General features: G+C 44.4%; 1 protein-coding gene across 1 annotated transcript in view; it reads left to right on the plus strand.

The window, feature by feature from the left end:
• Positions 1–489: 489 nt before the first annotated feature.
• SVEP1 (sushi, von Willebrand factor type A, EGF and pentraxin domain containing 1) overlaps positions 490–23,177 on the plus strand; it is a 169,305-nt gene continuing 146,617 nt past the window's right edge. The window contains exons 1-3 of the mRNA XM_065406573.1: positions 490–993; positions 18,320–18,578; positions 20,974–21,150. Coding sequence (XP_065262645.1) covers positions 490–993; positions 18,320–18,578; positions 20,974–21,150 — 940 coding nt within the window. The remainder of the gene's footprint in view (positions 994–18,319; positions 18,579–20,973; positions 21,151–23,177) is intronic.

Genomic DNA, 23,177 nt, shown 5'->3' on the forward strand with positions numbered 1-23,177 from the left:
CTCCCCCGAGCTGGGCGTCACTTCTCCACACCGTGTTTCCAATGAGCGTGGCACTCCTGGTATCCGGATTCATCCCCCAGCGCCTGCCTGCGCCGCTGCACGCCAGACATATGGGATCAATCAGGGCTCTCGGTGCCGCTGCGTTTGCTCTGGGAATGCGGACAGGCTGAGCGCGCTGGGGGCTCTGGTGCCCTGGAATCCAGTCAGCACAACTGGAGCCCAGGGGAGGGGAGAGCCAGGAGAAGAGCCGCTGATCTCGCCTGCCCCCTTCCCTTCCACCCCGCAGTAGGCGGCGAGAGGCAGCGAGCGAGCGAGCACCGACGGGGACCCGTCCCTTTGCAGCCGCGAGTGCCAGAGACGGGGGCTGCCGCGCGTCCTGCTGTGAATGGGGCAGAGCGCAGGGAGCTGATCCCCGGCCAGGGCGCGGCGCCCGGAGCCGAGCGCGGAGTCCCCGCCGGCTGCGCTCTGCCCGGGGCGGGGGCCCGGACCATGTGGCCCCTGCTGGCTCTCTGCTGCTGGGGGGGCCTGGCGCTGGGCTGGGCGGGCGCTCAGCAGCCCCCGCTCAACTTCACCGCCCTCGCCCTGGCCGCCTCGCGGGTGGCCCTGCAGCCGCCGCCGCCGCCGGACACCACGGCCGCCAAGGTGGAGAGGCTGGGCCGCTCCTTCAAGCGCCAGGTGCGGCGGCTGCGGGAGCGCAGCGGGCGGCTGGAGCTGGTCTTCCTGGTGGACGAGTCCTCGAGCGTGGGGCCCGCCAACTTCCTCAGCGAGCTGCGCTTCGTCAAGAAGCTGCTCTCCGACTTCCCCGTGGTGCCGGCCGCCACGCGCGTGGCCATCGTCACCTTCTCCTCCAAGAGCAACGTGGTGCCGCGCGTGGACTACATCTCCCAGCGCCGGGCGCGCCAGCACAAGTGCGCGCTGCTCAGCCGCGAGATCCCGGCCATCGCCTACCGCGGCGGCGGCACCTACACCAAGGGCGCCTTCCAGCAGGCGGCGGTAAGGGGCGGGGCGGGGCGCGCACGGCACCGGGCACACACCCCTTGGGCACACAGCCCCTGGGTACACACCTACCAGGCACCCAGCCCCCTGGGCACACAGCCCCCGGGCACACACCTACCAGGCACCCACCCCTTGGGCACACAGCCCCTGGGCACACACCTACCAGGCACCCACCCCTTGGGCACACAGCCCCCGGGCACACACCTACCAGGCACCCACTTACCTGGGCGTGCACCTACCCTCTGGGCGCACACCTACCGGGCACCCATCCCCTGGGCACACAGCCCCCAGGCACCCACCCCTTGGGCACATAGCCCCTGGGCACACACCCCTTGGGCACACACCTACCAGGCACCCAGCCCCCTGGGCACACAGCCCCCGGGCACACACCTACCAGGCACCCACTCCTTGGGCACACAGCCCCCGGGCACACACCTACCAGGCACCCACTTACCTGGGCGTGCACCTACCCTCTGGGCGCACACCTACCGGGCACCCATCCCCTGGGCACACAGCCCCTAGGCACACAGCCCCCAGGCATCCACCCCTTGGGCACACACCCCTTGGGCACACACCCCTTGGGCACACACCTACCAGGCACACAGCCCCCTGGGCACACAGCCCCCGGGCACACACCTACCAGGCACCCACCCCTTGGGCACACAGCCCCCGGGCACACACCCCTTGGGCACACAGCCCCTGGGCACACACCCCTTGGGTACACACTTACCAGGCACCCACCCCTTGGGCACACAGCCCCCGGGCACACACCTACCAGGCACCCACCCCTTGGGTACACACCTACCAGGCACCCAGCCCCCTGGGCACACAGCCCCCGGGCACACACCTACCAGGCACCCACTCCTTGGGCACACAGCCCCCGGGCACACACCTACCAGGCACCCACCCCTTGGGTACACACCTACCAGGCACCCAGCCCCCTGGGCACACAGCCCCCGGGCACACACCTACCAGGCACCCACTCCTTGGGCACACAGCCCCCGGGCACACACCTACCAGGCACCCACTCACCTGGGCGTGCACCTATCCTCTGGGCGCACACCTACCGGGCACCCATCCCCTGGGCGCACAGCCAGCGGGCACACAGCCAGCAGACATACACTCCCTGAGCGCACAGCCACCGGGCACACACCTACCAGGCACCCACCCCCTGAGCACACAGGCAGCGGGCACAGACCCCCTGAGCACACAGCCAGTGGGCACACAACTACCGGGCACCCACCCCCTGAGCACACAGCCAGTGGGCACACAACTACCGGGCACCCACCCCCTGAGCGCACAGCCACCGGGCACACACCTACCGGGCACCCACCCCCTGAGCGCACAGCCAGTGGGCACACACCTACCAGGCACCCACCCCCTGAGCACACAGCCAGTGGGCGCCCACTCACCTGTGCACACACACACTCCAGGCACACACCTACCTGTGTGCACCCCCACTAGACACACCTATATCCACCCACCTGGGCACATATCTTCTGGGCACACCCACCTTCAATGTGTACACACCTGTACACACTGCAGACAGTATATTCAATATAAACTCATTGGAGGTTGTATACAGTATACACAAATACAGTACATTATGCACATCCACATCCTAAGAAATCTACGAAATCTACCATCACTTAACATAGGTACATGTTTTCTTCCTCACTAGATGCTGTTCATGTGTTATACATAGAACTCATTTATTCTTATGTAAAATATAACTTGTTCATATAACACGTCATGTTTGTAAACTATCTAAAATGTTATGGATGAAATCTTTGACCCACTAAAGTGAATGGCAAAACTCTCATGGACTTCAGTAGGGCTAGGATTTCCCGTCTGTGTGCACACACGAGTGACTATGGGTAATATATATACCCACAATGACAGTAATTCTGAACTCATTTAGGACTAATTACTATGTGGTTTCCACAAGTATGGATGTCTCTGTGTGTATAAACTCATTGATTTGAAGCATGTGCATTCATTTGTGTAAGGGGCTCTGGACCATAACTGGGGCTCATAGACACTACTGCAAAATAAATAATACAGTATACTGTGTAAATAATATCCATAATTACATATATCTACATATGTATATTAACATTTACACATACATCTATCTGATTTTCTGTTATGTTGAAGTACACATCATGAGTAAAATTTTCAAAAGCACCTAACTGAGCACCTTAGGCTTCTAAGTCCCATTTAGGAGGTGACTTAAGCATCTAAGGATACATCTATACTGGAAAAAAAAAATCCCCCCGAGCAGTGAGTCTCAGAGTCCGAGTCAACTGACTCACTCTACAGAGTGAAAAATAGCTGTGTGGACATTCCCTCTTGGGCTGGTTCCCGAGATCTGAGACCCTCCTACCTCACCGGGCACCCACCTACTGGGTGCACACCCGTGCACACAGCCACCAGGCTCACACCTACCGGACATCCACCTGTAGGCACACACACACACCCACTCATACAACTGCCACAGTGTGTTTTTATTTGTTTTGCAGTGTAGAAGTATGCTAAGTGCCTAAGTTGTCTAAGTTATTTTTGAAAATGGGACTTGGATGCTCTGAAGAATTTATCCTATACCTATATCTGTCTAGATACACAAAGCAAAACATATTTATATACTGTATGTAAGTAAACATTTTAATTATTGAAGAGCAGGTAAGACTTAATAGCTGCTCTATTTCCTGTACCTGAGTTTTTGACAGATTCTCTAAATAGATCATTAGTGATTTCAGTAGGAATTTTGCTTTAATAGGAAATGAATAAGGATTTGACCCAGTGTGGGGCTCAGGACTGACAGGTTAAATTATTCCCTCCTCCTGCTCCCCATATTTGATAATAGAATATGATGTTCACTTTCTAGTGTGCCTTAGTATTGTATATGGAAATCACACTTTAAAAAGAAATCCGCACGGTAATTCTGTGGTTGTGAAATTAAGCTGTTATAGGCTCAATATCATGAGAATTTTCTTAAAAGTTTAAAGAATTAATCTTGAAGTAATTGTGTTATAAACAAAATTTAAGTACGTTACAACTCCATAGAAATCATGTAGTACATTTTCCTTGACGTGTAATCCTGACTAAATCGACTTTTAAAAACAAGCAAGGTTAGACATAGATGATTTAGTTGTACAAGCACAGCTAAATAATGTATCCCATGGGCACAATAGTATTGCTGTCACCTACGTTTTCTTTATTAGGATTTGATAAGTTGGGAAGTATCACTTCATGTTCTGGCAGTGTATTGAGAAGGAATGACATTACTACATTTCACTGAATTAGCAGCTTCCCCTCTCTCAGTTAAAAAAGGAGGTACTGCGCTGAGGCCCTGTATTGTACGTCTTCTTTCTGTCAGACAAATTACAACTTTGGGAATACTCTCCTTTCTAAGAACTTGAAAAAGAAGACTTTACTATGTTTAGAATACCACTGTTGAAGTGAACTTAGCAAAATACACATCAGTGTAACAATCAGCTTTCTTTTCTTCCTCTGAACTATTGTGCTCCTGTTCTCTATTTTTAACTGCTTTTTCTTATAGCTATGATTTTTTTTGTCTTTCTTTTTTTCCACTTGTTGGCCCCATTTCTTCTGTTCCCAATAAGTTGAATAAAAATGAAATCCAGAATCCTCATTTTCTTTTCCAATTTGCAGAGTATATTAAACAAATAAAACCAAGAGCCCTGGAAATAATTAATGAGTCCCAGGTAAACCATTCCAGGCTCCCAGTAATAGTTACAAGTCATGTGTGGTATTATGTGTAAATACTTTAGATTAGAAGATAAACGAACCATGGCATGACATAATTGTCACTAACTTCACTTGTCTGCCCCAACAAGTACAGTAACTGAAGCATTGCTTTAGAATCCCCTGTAAGGAGTGTTGCATCTTTTAATATACTGTATGTTGTGTAATGCTGCAGCCGCAGATGCTGACTCTTCCTCATACAAAAAGTGAAAGGGTTCTCTACCGCTCTTTAAAGATTTGCACTATCTGTGGAGGGATCTTTGGAAGATGGTTACTGCAGAGTTGTTGTCTCTCTGCAGTGCTATCCTCCTGCATGTTTACCAGGACGTAAGAAACCTCGCAGATGGAGGACTCAACCTTCTAGACATATGGAAATATGAAGGATGTGTATTAGCATGAGCCACCAGTGAGGTCCTGGGACAAAGCCCTGGTGAGAAGTTCAGCCCCTATCATCATCCTCAGTTGCTGGGATTTCCATTAAAGTGCTGTTCATGGATCCTGTTCCTTATTTCCCAGGTCTCTGGCTGGTGGATCTTGCCCACGTGCTCAGGGTCTAACTGATTGCCATATTTGGGGTCGGGAAGGAATTTTCCCCCGGGTCAGATTGGCAGAGACCCTGGAGGGTTTTCACCTTCCTCTGCAGCGTGGGTCACGGGTCACTTTCAGGTTTAAACTAGTGTTTAAATGGTGGGTTCTCTGTAACTTGAAGTCTTTAAATCGTGATTTGAGGATGTCAGTAACTCAGCCGGAGATTCTGGGTCTGTTACAAGAGTGGGCGAGTGAGGTTCAGTGGCCTGCCATGTGCAGGAGATCAGACGACATGATCATGATGGTCCCTTCTGGCCTTAAAGTCTATGAGTCTATTTCATATCAGCACTTATCTAGCAGGGATTTGGTACATTTGAAGATCCATACCCTCTAGATGCTGAAAGGGCCCAACAGCCTCTTGATGCTACTTTGTCAAGCAGTCACCATGTGAAACTGAGGTGAATCTAGCCTGTGATACATATAACCAAAGTCTTGTTGATTTCACTTGATAACACTTTGGGCATCCAGAGAGGGAGGTACTGAAGCTGACAGTGACTGCAGACAGATAACACCATCATGTTACATTCACTTCACTTTCAGAAGGTGTTCTTTGCAACTGTATGGGCTAGAAACTTCTTTTATGTTTTAAATGATAGTCTAAAATCTGAAGAAAAAGATGATTTAGGCTGCCGTATTTGCCAGGGAAACCTTTCCACAGATGAGAGGATTTTTCAAACTTAGCTTTTGACAATCATCTTTGATAGTATTTAGTTTTTGTTTTTTTATTGAGATACATTTCAAGTTGTGTTGATGTAACCACATTCCATACTCTGATAATCTATTTTACGAAAATATAGTTTCTAAATCTTAAAACATTTTCTAGACAACACAACCTTCCTGACTCTCAATAACCCAAATTTAGATGAATAAATCTAAAGATACAGTTTAAATATTAGAATCTGAATACTCGGGTACATCACTCATGAAAAATTAAACCGCTCCTGACATGTTAACATGTTAACCATGTGAAAGTGTCAGAGGTGTATTCTCTTCCCATTGTGCATACATGGAAACGTTAATGGAAGCTAACCACATGCGGTGAAGGGAGCGCTGACCCTCAAGGAAAGAGTGCTTCCTTTTTGTCAGTCTTAAGCAGTGAACAATTTATGATCATTTTTGTTTGTTTTGAAGTTATGCTGCAAAGATTTATTTATAGAAAATAGTGTGAGCAATTAATCATTACGGATAAAACACTCTGAAGTTATGGATTAATTGAAAGACTAATTGGCAGTAGCCTCTTGAGAAATCATTCACTAAAAATAGTGATAGCCACAGGTGTTTGTTTTTTTCTCTTCACATGAAAGTGCAATTAATTACTGTCTAAAATGGAAGAAAGAACTATAGCTGTGCACTGTTGCTGAGTTAAAGTAAGAGTTAATGTAAAGGTAGACTTTAAAAGGCAGGTCAAACTATTACAAGGGGCATTGTACAACAATAGTTAAGGGAGTTATTTAGATGTATTTTATGCTACTAATTATTAAACTAAAAAAGGTCAGATCCTCAGCTGTGGTCAATCAGCATAGCTTCCTTGACTTCAACGGAGATACGCAGCTTTACATCAGTTGAAGATCTGGCCCAAAATCTGCAGAATTAGACAACACACCCTGTCTATTTCTAAATGCATCTGGTCTTTTTATTTTTTTAAATGGCTTTTATCTTCTAATCTGATCTTGATAGTGTATAACAAGCCAGTATGTCAAATTCAGTGTTCTGTTGTTACCCAATTAACAAACATGACAAACAGTGGCTTACAAAAGAATGTAAGCACATTGATTAGAGTAAACAATTTTAATGCTTATTTAGTGTTTGTTTAAATAAGTTATGTTGCTTTTGTTTCTTCTTGATGTCAAAAGCATAAACTTACAGAGTGCAGAATTATTATCCATTGGGCTATCCTTGATCATCAGATTTCAATTTCAGCACATTTTAAAGCTAATTCTTTTCCAGTTTAGTTTCAGATATTTTATATTGTATTTTTAAAATGCAGTTCTGCTCTGAAAATTGACTACGTAAAAAATGGCGCACTCTGATTCATCAGATCTACTCCCTGTGTGCATTTAGAGTCATATTTGTGGACTTTATTGACAACAGATGAGTAATCTCATTTTTATTCCTGCAGAATTGACATAGCTAATGTAGAATGAGCAGCGGATTCTTTTCCATCTTGTGCATGTTCACGAAAACCTCCCATCGGTTACAACTGTGCAAACTCTCTGAAGGCTGCACAGGTCTCACTGTGGGCCTCACTTGGCTAGTAGAATGTCTTATGATGGTTGTGATAGAAAAAATTGGAGAGAACCCAGCTTAACTCTAAGATCCCAGGTTGAGATTGCAGGGCTGGCAGTTTACAAGTAAACAAATATGTACCTTTTAAAACTGAGCAAATTTTATATGGAATCCTTGAGAGACAATACGCAAGGAACCCTACAATGTGCCCATAATGCCACTATTACAGAGTCACTTTTCAGAATACAACCACCCTTGAAGTTAATTTAGTGCTGTGATTGAGAGCCCTGGATACTGACGTTCTCTGTGGTATCTATTCACAAAATAAGTACAGTGTGGTCAGCAGCAGCTCACACCTCTCCACACTATTCATTAATGATCCTAAATGCTGCCATGGAGGGGCCAACTCTAGGAGTGAAAGGGTAATTCAGGCTTCATGTCAATTCAGATCTTTAACCTTCCTGCTGAGACTAGCAACAAGTGAGCTATTCAGCATTCTTTGTGAGGCCAGACTGTGTAATGTGGACACCCGTTCATTAGGAGTCAGTGTGTTATCGCCCTGATATTATATATCTATCATACACATTTTATTCAGAAGAAGAAAAATCAAGTATTTAGCATCATCCATTTTTTTTTAAAGTTCCTTTTGGTTTGTGAATAACTTAAAATGCCAAAATTTGCATAATACAACAAATATGCAAATTCAGCAGCTGCCCTCCCACACACTTCTCATACGTTGCAGGGCCAGCCAGATGCTCAGAAGCTTTCCTTTCGGCACATGCAAAACTTGAAGCTGATAGGTGCTTGGCTCACATTGCCTGGTCCTCTCCTAGGGCATGTCTGCACTGGAGCTGGAAGATGTAAATTCCAGCTCGAGGAGACTTGCTCACGCTAGGTCTGATTCAGCTACTCCATAAAAATAGCAGTGTAGCCGTGGTAGCATAAGCTGCTAACTGTCCTGAATATGTACCTATGGTCCCGGATGGGATTGTACTTGGGGCGGCTAGCTTCTCCCGCCATTCACGCTACTGCGGCTACACTTCTATTTTTAGAACACTAGCTCAATCAGAGCTAGAATGGGTATGTTTCCTCAAGCTGGAATTTACATCTTTTAGCTCTAATGTAGACATGCCAGCTATGTCTACGCTGCAGTCTGGGTTGTGATTATAACACATGTAGAGACATCTGAGCTAACTTTAATCTAACTAGCTCAGATACCAGGAGCATTGAAGCTGTAGCAGCCCAGTTTTCAGTGCAGGCTAGCTGCCAGAGTAAGTAACCAGGGCCCCAGGTGGGCTGGAACAGCCTACACTGAAGGCTGTATTGTTGTGGTTTCACTACTATTGGTACCCAAGCTAGCTAAATTAAGTGATCTCAGATATTCCTATGCATGCTGCAGTCACATCCCCTGGTTGCAGTGCAGATATACTCGTAGACCAGGCAAACTGAGTTGAGTGTCTATGGGTACGTGTGCATAGCAAAAAACCCCACATGGCAGCAGGTCTCAGCGCCCTGGTCAATTGACCGGGTGCTCATGCTACAGGGCTAAAAATAATGTTCGGGCTCAGACTTTCCTGGCTAAGCTGATTTTCCACCTGCTTTGCACTGCCGGGATAAGGAGTGCTATCTGAACTTTCAGCATTTGAAAATGAGAGATCATTACAATAAATATCACACCTAAAATGTGTGTTTGGGTTTCTGGAATATTGCCAAAGATTTTAATACACTAGAAATCTTGTTGAGGGTATTGGAAATTAGCCATCTAGTTGCCTGAAGTTCCCTTTTCATGTGTAGTACAGAAGTCCTTTCTAGTTTGATCCATCCCATTTGGTCTGTCCAGTGAGCCAGTAACATTCTCATAGAGTTTAAGGCCAGAAGGGACCCTCGTGTTCATGTAGTCTGACCTCCTGCACACCGCAGGCCACAGGACCCACTCTTGTAACAGACCCATAACCTCTGGCTGGGTTACTGAAGTCTTCAAATCTTGATCTCAAGACTTCACGTTACAGAGAATCCACCATTTAGTCTAGTTCAACCCAGCAAGTGACCTGTGCCCCATGCTACAGGGGAAGGCGAAAACCCTCCAGGGTCTCTGCCAATCTTACCTGGAGCAATATTTCTTTCCAGCCCCAAATATGATTACAAGCTGAAAACAGTTCAGAAGTGTGTTTTAAGAAGAGATTTGAATGAAGACAGGGAGATGAGATGACATGGAAGAAAGCAGAATGATGAAAGACAATGCATGTGTAGGGACCCATTTTGCCTGCACATGGTAAGCACGTACTTCTGAAAATTCAGTCATTCAGAATTACTGTAACAACAGGTGTCCGATCAATTGATTAAATCTACATAAGTGATTTGGTTTAACTGAAATAACATCATTGTAATAGAACACTGCAACAGGATTAGCCTGTCCCACTCTGAAAATAATAGTCGTGCTTGGCTTTTATGTAGTAGCAAGAGCCCATTTCTTATGGCACTGATGTTCTAATCTATGGGCATTTAGGGCAATGTAACGTCCTTAATTTTGTGCATGCAGCTCTCATTGTGGAAATGTGGAAAAGAAGCAGTGTGTCTGCAATTACGTGTTGGAAAGGAATGGTATTCATTAGAGTAAATCTCTCCCTGGATAATGCAGGGAAAAAATCTTGAGGAAAACCAAAATAAAACAGACTTGCCTGATTTCATTTATTCCCACCATTCCTATCCACATGTGTGAAGAGCAGCAGTCTGTCTCAGGTCTTAAAGCAAAATTTCAACCAAAGGTCAGAACCACTAGCTATCAACATTAGCTCCTCTTTTGGATGGGAAAACCCTAAAAGAGTAGAGGATGCATCTCAATGTAACAGCCAAAACAAGTGAGTGAACCAAAAAAAGAAGGGGTAAAATCAGGTGATAATACTTTGAACTTTTATTGCCTCTTCCATCTAACAGCCTCAGAGACCTTTAACAAACATAATTTGAGGTTCCTGACCATCTTGTGAGGTTCAGAAGTATTATTCCTAATTCCAGGATGAGTAGCTGAGTCACAGAAAGGTTAGGCTACCCTTCCCCCCCCCCACCACAACCACCATCACCATCACCACACACACAAACACAAGGCAGTGACATTAATGTCTCAATTGACCTCATGATAGGGATTTTGAGACTACTCTGAATTAGACCAAGGGTTTGTGCATCTTCCTGTTGCTCACAGGTTACAAACTAGATAAACATAAACAAGCTGTCGATACAGAAAGGACAAACGGCTCTGTGGGTTGGTAATGAAATGCAAAGAAGTTATAGCGATCGCTCTCTAAAACACTTCACAGTTACTACAGCTGATAGTTGTAGCTCAGTATTTCCTAGATATTCCCTACACTCCCTTTAAGGAGTCCTGTAAATGTTGGCATAAGGGAATACTGTAAATGCTGGGGTAACATTATTTTAGCATCTAAGATAACACTGAAACTTTTTAAGGACAACCACTCTGCTAGCATGACTCCATCCCGGAATGCCAGGGCCTGAGAGATGTTATCTGATGATTATCTGAGCTGAATTAGTCCATCTCAGTTCAGTTCCTCATGGACAGGTGTCTTTATCACAAATGGCATTTTAGTTGGCAACCTCTCCAAAGGCCAAATATTGAACAGGCACAGACACTGAGCTACTCTCTCACTTCAGAGGCAAGGCAAATGATAACAGCAGTTCCTGTGCTGTACCTGTTCAGTGGATACAAAGTCTTCAGTCTTAGGCCTGGTCTACACTAACCCCCAAATTCGAACTAAGGTACGCAACTTCAGCTACGTGAATAACGTAGCTGAAGTCGACATACCTTAGTTCGAACTTACCGCGGTTCAGACGCGGTCCACACGCGGCAGGCAGGCTCCCCGTCGACTCCGCGGTACTCCTCTCGCCGAGCTGGAGTACCACAGTCGACGGCGAGCGCTTCCGGGATCGATATATCGCGTCCAGACCAGACGCGATAAATCGAACCCGGAACTTCGATTCCCAGCCGCCGAACTAGCGGCTGGGTGTAGACATACCCTTAGATACTGCCAATCCCATACCTTTCACAAACCCTAAATTAATATTAAAAACATAGAAAGGCAACTAGCCCTGGAATTCTTATAAGAATTATCTGTCCTAACTGCTGAATTTCTAGAGCTGGATTTTGTGTACTAACTTTGTTACACAAGACTACATTTTTATAATTCTGAAGGCTATTCCTGGCACAGGGGAGATGGCTAGTCTGCCAGATACTTGTACACACTGAACTGAGACTGAATACAATGCAGATGGTAATAACTTTTTGCTAATGTGAAAAGAATGTTGAATTTTGTCGTAGGAGTAAAAGGATTGTGTGTTGAAACAGTCTAATGCCTCCAATTAATGCTTAAAACCTGAAAGAAGGGTAAAGAGAAAAGCTTACTACTGATCCTCTACAATAATTAACCAGCATTGTGACCATTTAATTGTATTTTCGGTTGGTCTCTTATTAAAATTACTTTACTGTAATTATGATATGGACCACATTTTCAATTAAACAAGTCATTCAGGGCCTAATTTTCAGAAATGCTGAGTATGAAGTCCAGGGCAGCTGTCTGTTTTCAGTGCCTCTGAGAAATAGGTCCTATCCAAATCTCCAGTATAACTCATGGGTTCTTATGCTCAGTCCATAAAAACTCAAGACCTGATCCTGAAAAATATTTGTGCTTAACTTTACGCGTGTGGGTAACCCCATTGAGTTAAGGGGGACTAGTGACATGAATAAAGTTACTTGTACATAAATGTTTATAGGGTGAGGGGCAGGGTTTGAGTCATTCTTCTTATGTAAATTAAGGTTGAAATGTTTAGAACAAAAGTGGCTTTTACAAGAGTTTTCTGGGAGGGCTGCGGGGAGAGGAAGGTGATACAGATTTTCATTAAATAAAACTGATGAAAAATGTGTGACAAATGTTTGTGGGGAAAAATGTAATCCATTTGGCCTCAGCTCCATCAGTGACCATAGATTAGGGTGAAATTTACCAGAAAACATCGAACAGTTGTAGACCCGCACTAGAATATCAAGCATTCCTTCAAGTAGCCTGTATTTAGTGCCATGTTCATAAAAAGAGGCAAAGCAACCAATTGCAGTGTCTACCATATGCATATAATTTAAAAATAGACTTGTGTCTGCTTTTTTTGCTCAAACGCTTAATGTCTCTCCGTTTTGTTCTTTTAGTCCTCTTCCTTATACAACAGGATTCTATATCTAAGATTACAGCTGCAAGGCTTAAGGGCCAAGCTATTCATTTTTTTTTTCTAGGAGCAATATTTAGCTGTCTGATTGTCTCTTTGGCAGGTTCCACTGTTGCCTGCACGTTTTGAATGCACACCAGGTAATTTCATGATCTCTGGTCTGAAGCAGCTGTTTGTTAGGCTGGCATACGATTGGTGTCACTTTCCTTTTAATGAAATGCTCTTTATCCAGAAAATCATTTTTTGAGATTAGTTCTTGATCAACTGTTTTTCAATAAGTGCTAGATCAGGGTATAATAATTTTAAAGGGAGATTTTGGGGAATGATATTGTGTAACTAACTGAGTGTTTTCTAGGTTTCCATTAAATGTGCTGTGACAGCAGGTGGCCATGATGCCCACTTTCCTTCAAGATAAAAAAAAAAGATTTTAGATTTTCTTTGTGACACTAAAATGCTAAAGGCATGTTTATTTAATGTATATATATATATATATACACACACACACCTCTACCTCGATATAACGCTGTCCTCGGGAGCCAAAAAATCTTACCACGTTATCAGTGAAACCGCGTTATATCGAACTTGATTTGATCCGCCGGAGCGTGCAGTCCCGCCCCCCCCGGAGCGCTGCTTTACCGCGTTATATCTGAATTCGTTTTATATCGGGTGGCAGAGGTGTGTGTATATATAGATAGATAAAAAATATGATGTGCTTCTACCATGGTAATTAATTTGTGATCTCGGATTTATGAATTCCAAAAGAAGGCATAATCATGCCATAATGCTTCACAAAACATAATTCAACATGGACCTGATCCAAACCCCACCGCAGTCAATCAGAGGCTTTCTACTGATTTTAATGAGTTTTGGATTAGGCCCTGTAAGAGGTAACGACCAGTACACTTGCACCCTCAATCAGTCTGTGATATATGTGTAACTGATATAAGGTCTGATCCTGCAGTCTTTGCTCAGGGAAAACTCTCACTAATCTCATCTCCTACACTGGGTATTACTACTACTTGTTAGCTTTGACATCGGTGTGTTGACAGCAGTATAGCTAGCAGGTGAACTAGCAGGTTCACATTCATTGCGTGATGCAGTGACATTTAAAACAGTAGCTTTAGCGGTAATTGTAGAAGTAAAGTTTTTATTTTTACACACTTAAAAAAATTATAATTTTGAGGATTGCCCCCTTGGACACTTCCAAGTACAGTTTCCCTGAACCACTCCAGTAAAGGAGTTGCAGCTAGCAAGGGATGCGAAGGTAACAAGAAGGGTTTCTACAGGTATGTTGGCAACAAGAAGGTCAGGGAAAGTGTGAGACCCTTACTGAATGGGGGAGGCAACCTAGTGACAGATATGGAAAAAGCTGAAGTACTCAATGCTTTTTTTGCCTCGGTCTTCACAGACAAGGTCAGCTCCCAGACTGTTGCACAGGGCAACACAGTATGGGGAGGAGGTGAGCAGCCCTCAGTGGTGAAAGAACAGGTTAAGGACTATTTAGAAAAGCTGGACATGCACAAGTCCAGGGGGGTCCGGATCTATTGCATCCGAGGGTGCTGAGGGAGTTGGCTGATGTGATTGCAGAGCCATTGGCCATTATCTTTGAAAACTCGTGGCGATCGGGGGAGGGGGGGTCCTGATCAATTGGAAAAGACAAATATAGTGCCCATCCTTAAAAAAGGGACTAAGGAGAATCCAGGGAACCACAGACCGGTCAGCCTCACCTCAGACCCTGGAAAAATCATGGAGCAGGTCCTCAAGGAATCCATTTTGAAGCACTTGGAGGAGAGGAAGGTGATCGGAACAGTCAACATGCATTCACCAGGGGCAAGTCATGCCCAACCAGCCTGATTGCCTTCTATGATAAGACAATTGGCTCTGTGGATATGGGGAACGTGGTGGACGAGATATACCTTGATTTTAGCAAAGCTTTTGATACGGTCTTCCTCAGTATTCTTGCCAGCAAGTTAAAGAAGTATGGGCTGGATGAATGGACTATAAGGTGGATAGAAAGCTGGCTAGATCGTCGGGCTCGATGAGTAGTGATCAATGGCTCGATGTCTAGTTGACAGCCGGTAACAAGCGGAGTGCCCCAGGGGTCTGTCCTGGGGACGGTTTTGTTCAACATCTTCATTAATGATCTGGATGATGGGATGGATTGCACCCTCAGCTAGTTCACAGATGACACTAAGCTGGGGGGAGAGGTAGATATGCTGGAGGGTAGGGATAGGGTTCAGAGTGACCTGGACAAATTGGAGGATTGGGCTAAAAGAAATCTGATGAGGTTCAACAAGGACAAGTGCAGAGTCCTGCACTTAGGACGGAAGAATCCCATGCACTGCTACAGGCTGGGGGCCGACTGGCTAAGCGGCAGTTCTGCAGAAAAGGACATGGGATTACAGTGGACGAGAAGCTGGATATGAGTCAACAGTGTGCCCTTGTTGCCAAGAAGGCTAATGGCATATTGGGCTGCATTAGTAGGAGCATTGCCAGCAGACTGAAGGAAGTGATTGGAATGGGTTACCTAGGGAGCTGGGGGTTGGAATCGCCATCCTTAGAGGTTTTTAAAGATCGGCTTGACCAAGCCCTGGCTGGGATGATTTAGTTGGTGTTGGTCCTGCTTTGAACAGGGGGTTGGACTGGATCACCTCCTGAGGTCTCTTCCAACCCTAATCTATGATTCTATGAAAAGTGTTTTAGGGGTGGTACAGTAACCCATTGGAGTCATATCCCGAGAAGGAATGCTGGTGGTTCAGATAAGACGGTATCTCATCCCCAAACATTATGGTGCATGTGTTCTTTGCTTTTGTTTGCAGATATTTTGCCTGGCAAAAGTTTTATACAGATTCCAATCAAGCAGATTGCAAATGGATAAATTTAAAGCACTAATTTGCAAGATTATGCATATACTATACATCTACTCGTCAAAATGTATTGCAAAATATATTCTGAAAATTAAATGACAGATGTTTCGCAGAGTACTTAAGCAACTGGATGTCATACCTATGGACAGAGAACATGTCTCAATATTGTAGTTGAAAGATTCAGAATATTTCGTGTAAGACCGAGTGAGTATGTTTAGCACGCTCCAGTGTTTAGGACTCAGTCCCACAGTCCTAACTCAGTCAGAATTGTCACTAACTCCAGTTGGAGTCTTCCCTGAGAAAGGACTGCACTATCCAGCCCTTAGTCAATACAGGAATTGTGTTCCTTCATTTTAATGTGGGTGAGGAAAATAAGGCCTTTGTGACAGGTTCTGCTTCATGGTAGCATTTCCCATTGGAGAGGACAGGACTCAGCTCTGTCTTTCATGTTACTCCTGCCCAAATAGCAGATGTTACCTACATTGTAGTACACCAAACATGTTAATGCATTATCCTGGTCTCAGTCCAAAGAGTTACAGTTTGTGGCTAGGAATCCTGAATGGCAGCACAGATTGCTGCCTCTAAGCTATAGACTTGGGACCTTAAATTATTGTCTGAGTGGTTGGCCACACAGATTCCGCTCTTGATGCATGTGCACTCTGTGCACACGAGATCAGAATCTTTGAGCCAGCTGTGTCCAATGGGCTGCGCCTGTGCCCTAGGTACCCTATTGGCCCTGCCAATCAAGGGCATAAAGGGTGGAATGGACTCTGGTGCTTCTGAGTTCCTTTTTAGCACCCATGGCAACAGGACAGAACCTCTGCAGTGCCTGCTTACTCTGTGCACGCTGTTATTTCCTTGGCTTTGTATATATTGACAACATTCTATATAATTTAGTATAGTTGGTGTAATTCTCTTTTTACAGCCATTAGCAAAAAAAAAAAAGCATAGATCAGACAAATTTTAGTTAATCTTGACATCCATACCCTGAGCAGGAGTACTAGTCGTGACAGAAGTTGAGTCATTAGGATTTGATACCTGACCCTGTGTGATGCTTTGATGACCATTAATGATGCTCTTGGTGCCCACTGCATATTGGAGTAGGACATGTCCTGAGGCAATGTCGCTTTTTCTCCAAGCGTACCCAGAGAGCTAGGGAGGCAAGGCTGAAATTTGTCCTGTTAGAGAAGGCTCTGCAAGCCTCCTTGGACTCCGAAAGTAGAACAACACCAGTGGCACAGACTTTGGGTTAGTCATTTTTGATTAGTGGCTGGTGAGCCATGATTTTAGTCTGAGCTCCCAGGCCACATTGACTTAGAGGGCCCATGAGTCTGCCATTATGTTGGCATTGATGTCTGTCGGGCAGAAATTTTCTGCTACATAAATGGAATTCTAAAGGCTCCTGGCCTGTACCAGGATATCAGGTTTTAACATTTTAACCAATCATAGTTTCTGAAATTTTTCACACAACTGCAGTGTTGGTGTATAAGTAAGCTCTGTGTGTGTGTGTGTTTTTCTATTTCAAACCCTTCAAAGTGTTGGTGAGGATTGTAACTGTCCATATGGTAAAAGATGTTTGCCCACCATTTGTGACACATTTGTATTATAGTATCTGGTTACAGTCCCACCTGCTGTTGAAGGGATCGGATAAATGGTTTTGCTATGGACAATGATTTTCATTTGTGACACATTTGCATTATGGCATCTGGTTACACTCCCACCTGCTGTTAAAGCAGTGGTGGGCAACCTGCGGCCCTCAGGCCGCACGCAGTCCATCAGGCTAATCCGCTGGGGGGCCACGAGACAGTTTGTTTACATTGAGCGTTCACAGGCACGGCCGTCCGCAGCTCCCAGTGGCCGCGGTCAATGGGAGCTGCGGGAAGCGGCACAGGCTGGCCGCCGCTTCCCACAGCTCTCATTGGCCGGGAACGGTGAACCGCAGCCACTGGGAACTGCGGGCGGCCGTGCCTGTGAACGGTCCATGTAAACAAACTGTCTCGCGGCCCCCCAGCACATTACCCTGACAGGCCATTGCCCACCACTGTGTTAAAGGGATCAGGTAAACGGTTTTGTTCTGGACAGTGATTTCAGTTGTGAAACATGTGGCCCACTATGATAAACTGCAAAGGACAAGGGCCAGATCTTCAGCTGCTGTAATTCACCATAACTCCATTGCCACTTTCCTAGTTTACACCATCTGAGATTCTGGCTCAATGGGTCTTAAGTTGCATCTACAGTGTACTATCCATCCTACTTGTTACCTAGTCAGAGTTGATGAAACACTAATGAAGGTCTTCTCACCACCATAAGAACTGTGTGTTTGAATTTTCTTTTTCTTTTTGCCCTCTGCCAGAGCAAATGATTTTATTCATCACTGTGAAAAGTGGCTCATTTGCTCAGTGTCACATATTCACAATATCTGTATCATGCCAGGAGTCTGAGCATATAAAAATGAGTCAATATTTGGCTTGATAACCAGTCTCTGATTAAAGATTGTTGATCTTCTTGTGTTAGTACTGGGTGGTCCAGCAAAACTGGATTAAGTCAGAAAACAAGCCAAATAAAAGGAGATGCACCATGGAAGAAAGTACTACGTGCAGGTCAGCCACTGCTAACCCTTTGCCTGAGATGTACTGTTTTATACTCTATTTCAGCAAATACTGCAACACTCCCGTGAAAATGCTACAAAGGTGATATTTCTCATTACTGATGGATATTCCAATGGAGGTGATCCTAGACCCATCGCAGCATCCCTGCGTGTAGAATTTGGAGTAGAGATCTTCACATTTGGAATATGGCAGGGCAACATCCGAGAACTGAATGACATGGCTTCCCATCCAAAGGAGGAACACTGTTACCTGCTTCACAGCTTTGCAGAGTTTGAGGCTTTAGCTCGCAGAGCTCTTCATGAAGGTATTACATTTAGTAACCCTGGAAGTATCATTTCAGATGCTATAGAGAGCATAGGGCTGGCTGGAAATACAGTAACTCCTCACTTAAAGTTGTCCTGGTTAACGTTGTTTCGTTGCTGATCAATTAGGGAACATGCTCGTTTAAAGGTGTGCAATGCTCCCTTCTAATGTCGTTTGGCAGCCGCCTGCTTTGTCCACTGCTTGCAGGAAGGAGCAGCCCGTTGGAGCTAGCTGGTGGGGGCTTGGAACCAGTGTGGACCGGCAGCCCCCCATCAGCTCCTCGCTCCCCTAAGTTCCCTGTGCTGCAGCCGCCCAGCAGGCTAGCAATTGGCAGTTCAGCTGTCCCTCCCCCCGCTGCCATGTGCTGCTCCTGCCCTCTGCCTTGGAGCTGCTCCCAGAGACTCCTGCTTGCTGTGCAGGGGGGGAAGGGGGAGGCTAATGTCAGGGTGTCCCCCTCCCCCCTGCTCCTGCACCCCGCTTACCTCTTCTCCATATAGGGCAGGGAGGGGACGTGGAGGGAGAGAGACAGAGAGAGCTTGGGGCAGCAGCTGCTGTCTCAACTTCCTGATCCACTTAAAAAGACAATGCACTTAAGAGTGGGTCAGCTTACTTAAAGAGGCAGTGTGCATCTCTCTCTCTCTCCCACACACAAGATATGTGTCTCTGTCTGCTATGCTGTCTCCCCTCCCTCCTGTTCATGCTGCCTTGATGAGAGGCTACATTAACAACAATGTGTTAACCCTTGAGGGCTCAGCCGAGTGCTAGTTCATCATTTAGCAGCAAGGCATTCCCTGGGAAATATCCCTCCCTCTTCCACCCTCTAACCACCACCTCAACCAAGCTTCACAGTCATCATAGCTGTGAACAGTATTAAATTGTTTGTTTAAAATGTATAGTGAGTGTATATCTATATAATATATAGTTTTTTGTCTGGTGAAAAAATTTTCCCTGGAACCTAACCCCCCCATTTACATTAATTCTTATGGGGAAATTGGATTCGCTTAACATCGTTTTGCTTAAAGTCGCATTTTTCAGGAATATAACTACAACGTTAAGCGAGGAGTTACTGTAAGGCCTTGTGAAATGTTTCATATAGGTGTTGTTGTCTCTTTTCTTTGGTATTTTTCTTGCATTCATTTGTATTACATTCAATAGAAACCAACAGATTTCAGGAATTAAGGTAAATAGTAGATCTTTCAAAGTCAACAGATTGGGCCAAATTCTTCTCTTTGATGTGCATGTACATTGCCCTTTGGACCAGTTTCAAGGCTTCATTTTACCTGAGTAAGAACTGGGTAAGAATGTCAGGATTTGGCCCAATGGAGATTTTGCCTAAATAAGAACTTTGGGCCAGTTTTCAAAGGTATTTAGGCACCTAAAGATGCAGACAGGCCCTAGGAAGGACTTCAGAATTTGTCTCAGTATTAATAAAAGCCTTTATACACTGTGGGCACATAACACATATTTAGAATATTTCAAAAATTCATAAAAATACCTCTCATAAATGTAAATGTGACGTTTCTTTAGGTATAAAAATTCTATAAAATGGAACTGGTTTCTGATGTTTACTTTTATGAAGAATTGCCACTGAACAAAAAAAGGAGGATGAGAGTAGCTGTTAAGAATATAGGGCTGGATCTTCACCTGGTGTAAATAAGTGTATCTACACTCCCTTGAAAGGAGCTATGCAACTGCACATCAACTAAGAATCTATCCATGAGTATTTATGTAGTTTTGATTTAAGTAAATCTTCTGATTTAACATGAATATGGTACTAGGGTGACCAGACAGCAAATGTGAAAAATCGGGACGGGGGTGGGGGGTAATAGGAGCCTATATAAGAAAAAGACCCCAAAATCGGGATTGTCCCTATATAATTGAGACATCTGGTCACCCTATATGGTACATATCTACCACCAAATTCTTTTGGTGCATGGTGTTTTTTTCTGTTTTAAAGGATGTTTAATTAGATGTTTTTTTGTGGAGGCGGAGAATCTACCTATTTTTAACAGTTACATATTCAGTGACAGACTGATCTCATAGGGTCATCAAAGTCAAATTCATTCCTGTGATTTTGGTGGAACCTAATTTGGGCCCTTGTTTTCCTTTTAATTCTTGCATTGAGGCCAATGATAATTTTGCCTTAGTAAGAACTAAAAAGAAACTGAGTAAAGACTTGTCAGAGAAAAACAGAGTTCTCGGGATTTTTGCTTCATAGACTTCAGTGAGCATTTTTCCTGAGTTAAGAACTTCAGGATTTGAGACATACATTTCAAAGAACTGAAGTTTTGCTTCACATCGTCATCACCACAAGTGAATATTGGAACTATAAAGTTTTCAGCGACATTTCACTAATTATTAACTATTGTGGCCTTTTTAATTGATTTGTATTACAGATCTGCCCTCTGGCAGTTACATTCAAGAAGATATATCCCACTGTTCATATCTCTGTGAGGCAAATGAGAACTGCTGTGACATCATGGCAAGCTGCAAATGTGGCACTCACACAGGGCAGTTTGAATGTATCTGTGAAAAAGGGTACTACGGTAAAGGACTACAGCATGAATGCACAGGTCAGTCTCTATTTTTCAGATTCCCCAATTTATCTACATAGCCTAAATGTAAATCTAATTCAGATCACACGAAGTCATATGCTGTTCTGCATGCAGATTTATGACTATGGGCTGGTCTACACTGGGATGGGGGGGGGGGAATTGATCTAAGATATGCAATTTCAGCTACGCTATTCGTGTAGCTGAAGTCGAAGTATCTTAGTTCGACTTACTTGGCTCCCCCGTCGACTCCGCTTACTCCTCCTGCCGAGGTGGAGTATGGGCGTCGATTCGGGGATCGATTTATCGCGTGTAGACGAGACACAATAAATTGATAGCCGATAGATCGATTACTACCTGCCGATCTGACTGGTAGTGTAGATGTGGCCTATGAGTCTGATGCAAAGTCAATGGAAAAACTCCCATTGACTTAGTAGGTTTTGGATCAGGCCATTGTAGATTAATCTTAATGCAAGCGGTTCTTACATTAAACTCATGATAGACTGAATACTCTTGGATTCTCCCAAACTGGCTTTCACTTGCCAGAGAAGAAAAAAGTTCCAGTTGCTAAGCAGAAACGTATCACATCTTTTGTGTGACTATTTTTGTGTGACTTTTGTGTGACTATTTTTGTCAACTGCCCCTTAGTAGTGCTTATAGAAAGACAATCCTCTGACTGAAATAGAGGCATTTATTGTATCCTATAGCAGAAACATGAAGGCAGTATTTTTGAATTCCTGGATTTCATATAGCATTGTCCATGAACAAAGATGAAATAGTCAGATGCAATATACAGCTTCACAGTAGACATTCATTTATTATTATTATTTTTCACATATATAGCCTGACCTGCTTAAAGGGAAATAAGGAGGAAAATGATTGCACTGGTCTTTTGTGGAATTGGCTTTCAATTCTGGGAAGCACTGGATGCTACAGTGATAAGAGCTATTATAAAAATATGGTTGGATGGATATCAGCCATTTTGTCATTATGCAATCCCTTTTTACAAACAAAACCGAATTCAATTTAAAGTTTTCTTGCAATCGAAAGATCATCTAAGGAAATGCTTTTTTAACGTAATGGAATGATTACAAGAAGTGAAGGGAAAATATGCTTGTAAAAAGGATATACAAGTTGTGTCCAATTGCATTAACTTTTATGGGAGAGAAATGTCACAATAATCAAAACACTTCTTAACTTTTTTCTATTTAGTTTATAAGCTAGTTAAGAGAAATAGTTATAATGAAATATCACCAGAAAAAGAAATGTAAGATAAAGTTAATACTGATTTGTATCAATCTTAATTCTGTCTCCAAGCTCTCACATGTATAATCAAAATTTTCACCAGCTGCCTCATGAAATGTAAGCCTGCTCTGCTAAGTATATGAATTACAACAACATTATGGCCTTTCATGATGTTTCATAATGTTTGTTTTTTAAATTAAGGTTATGTGGTTGTTAGCTATCATTTGTAACTGTTGTCAGGCCTCTATTGCTCAAAGGGTAGAGTGGAAAGGACACAGATAGATCTGGAACCTAAGCATGGAGGGTATCTTCTCAGATCTCTGTGAGAAGGATCAGTAAGGTCTAGCGCAGGGGTCGGCAACCTTTGGCACGCGGCCCATCAGGGTAATCTGCTGGCGGGCTGCGAGACATTGTGTTTACGTTGACTGTCCGCAGGCACGGCCCCCCGCAGCTCCCAGTGGCCGCGGTTCGCCGTTCCCAGCCAACAGGAGCTGCAGGAAGCATGTCACACTTTAACTTCAAATTTCTTTGCTTTCACGAATATTTCATTCTACCAGTTATTTTAAGTGACATATATTCTCAATCCTAACTCAATTGAAAAAGGTGGGTTTTTATATCTGATTTCTTCGGGCTCAGCTTGCAAGAAGGAGCATTCCTATGGCAAAATATGGCAAACGTATTCAACACTTATCCCTCTCAGTATATTGGTTTTTATTAACTACTGCAGAAGTCAAATGAATTTTCCAGTTGACCAGTCATTACAGAACTATCACCAGATCCTGCACTTTGCCTCTTCCGTTGAA

The sequence above is a fragment of the Emys orbicularis genome, chromosome 6, assembly GCF_028017835.1.
Source record: "Emys orbicularis isolate rEmyOrb1 chromosome 6, rEmyOrb1.hap1, whole genome shotgun sequence".
Lineage (NCBI taxonomy): Eukaryota > Metazoa > Chordata > Testudines > Emydidae > Emys > Emys orbicularis.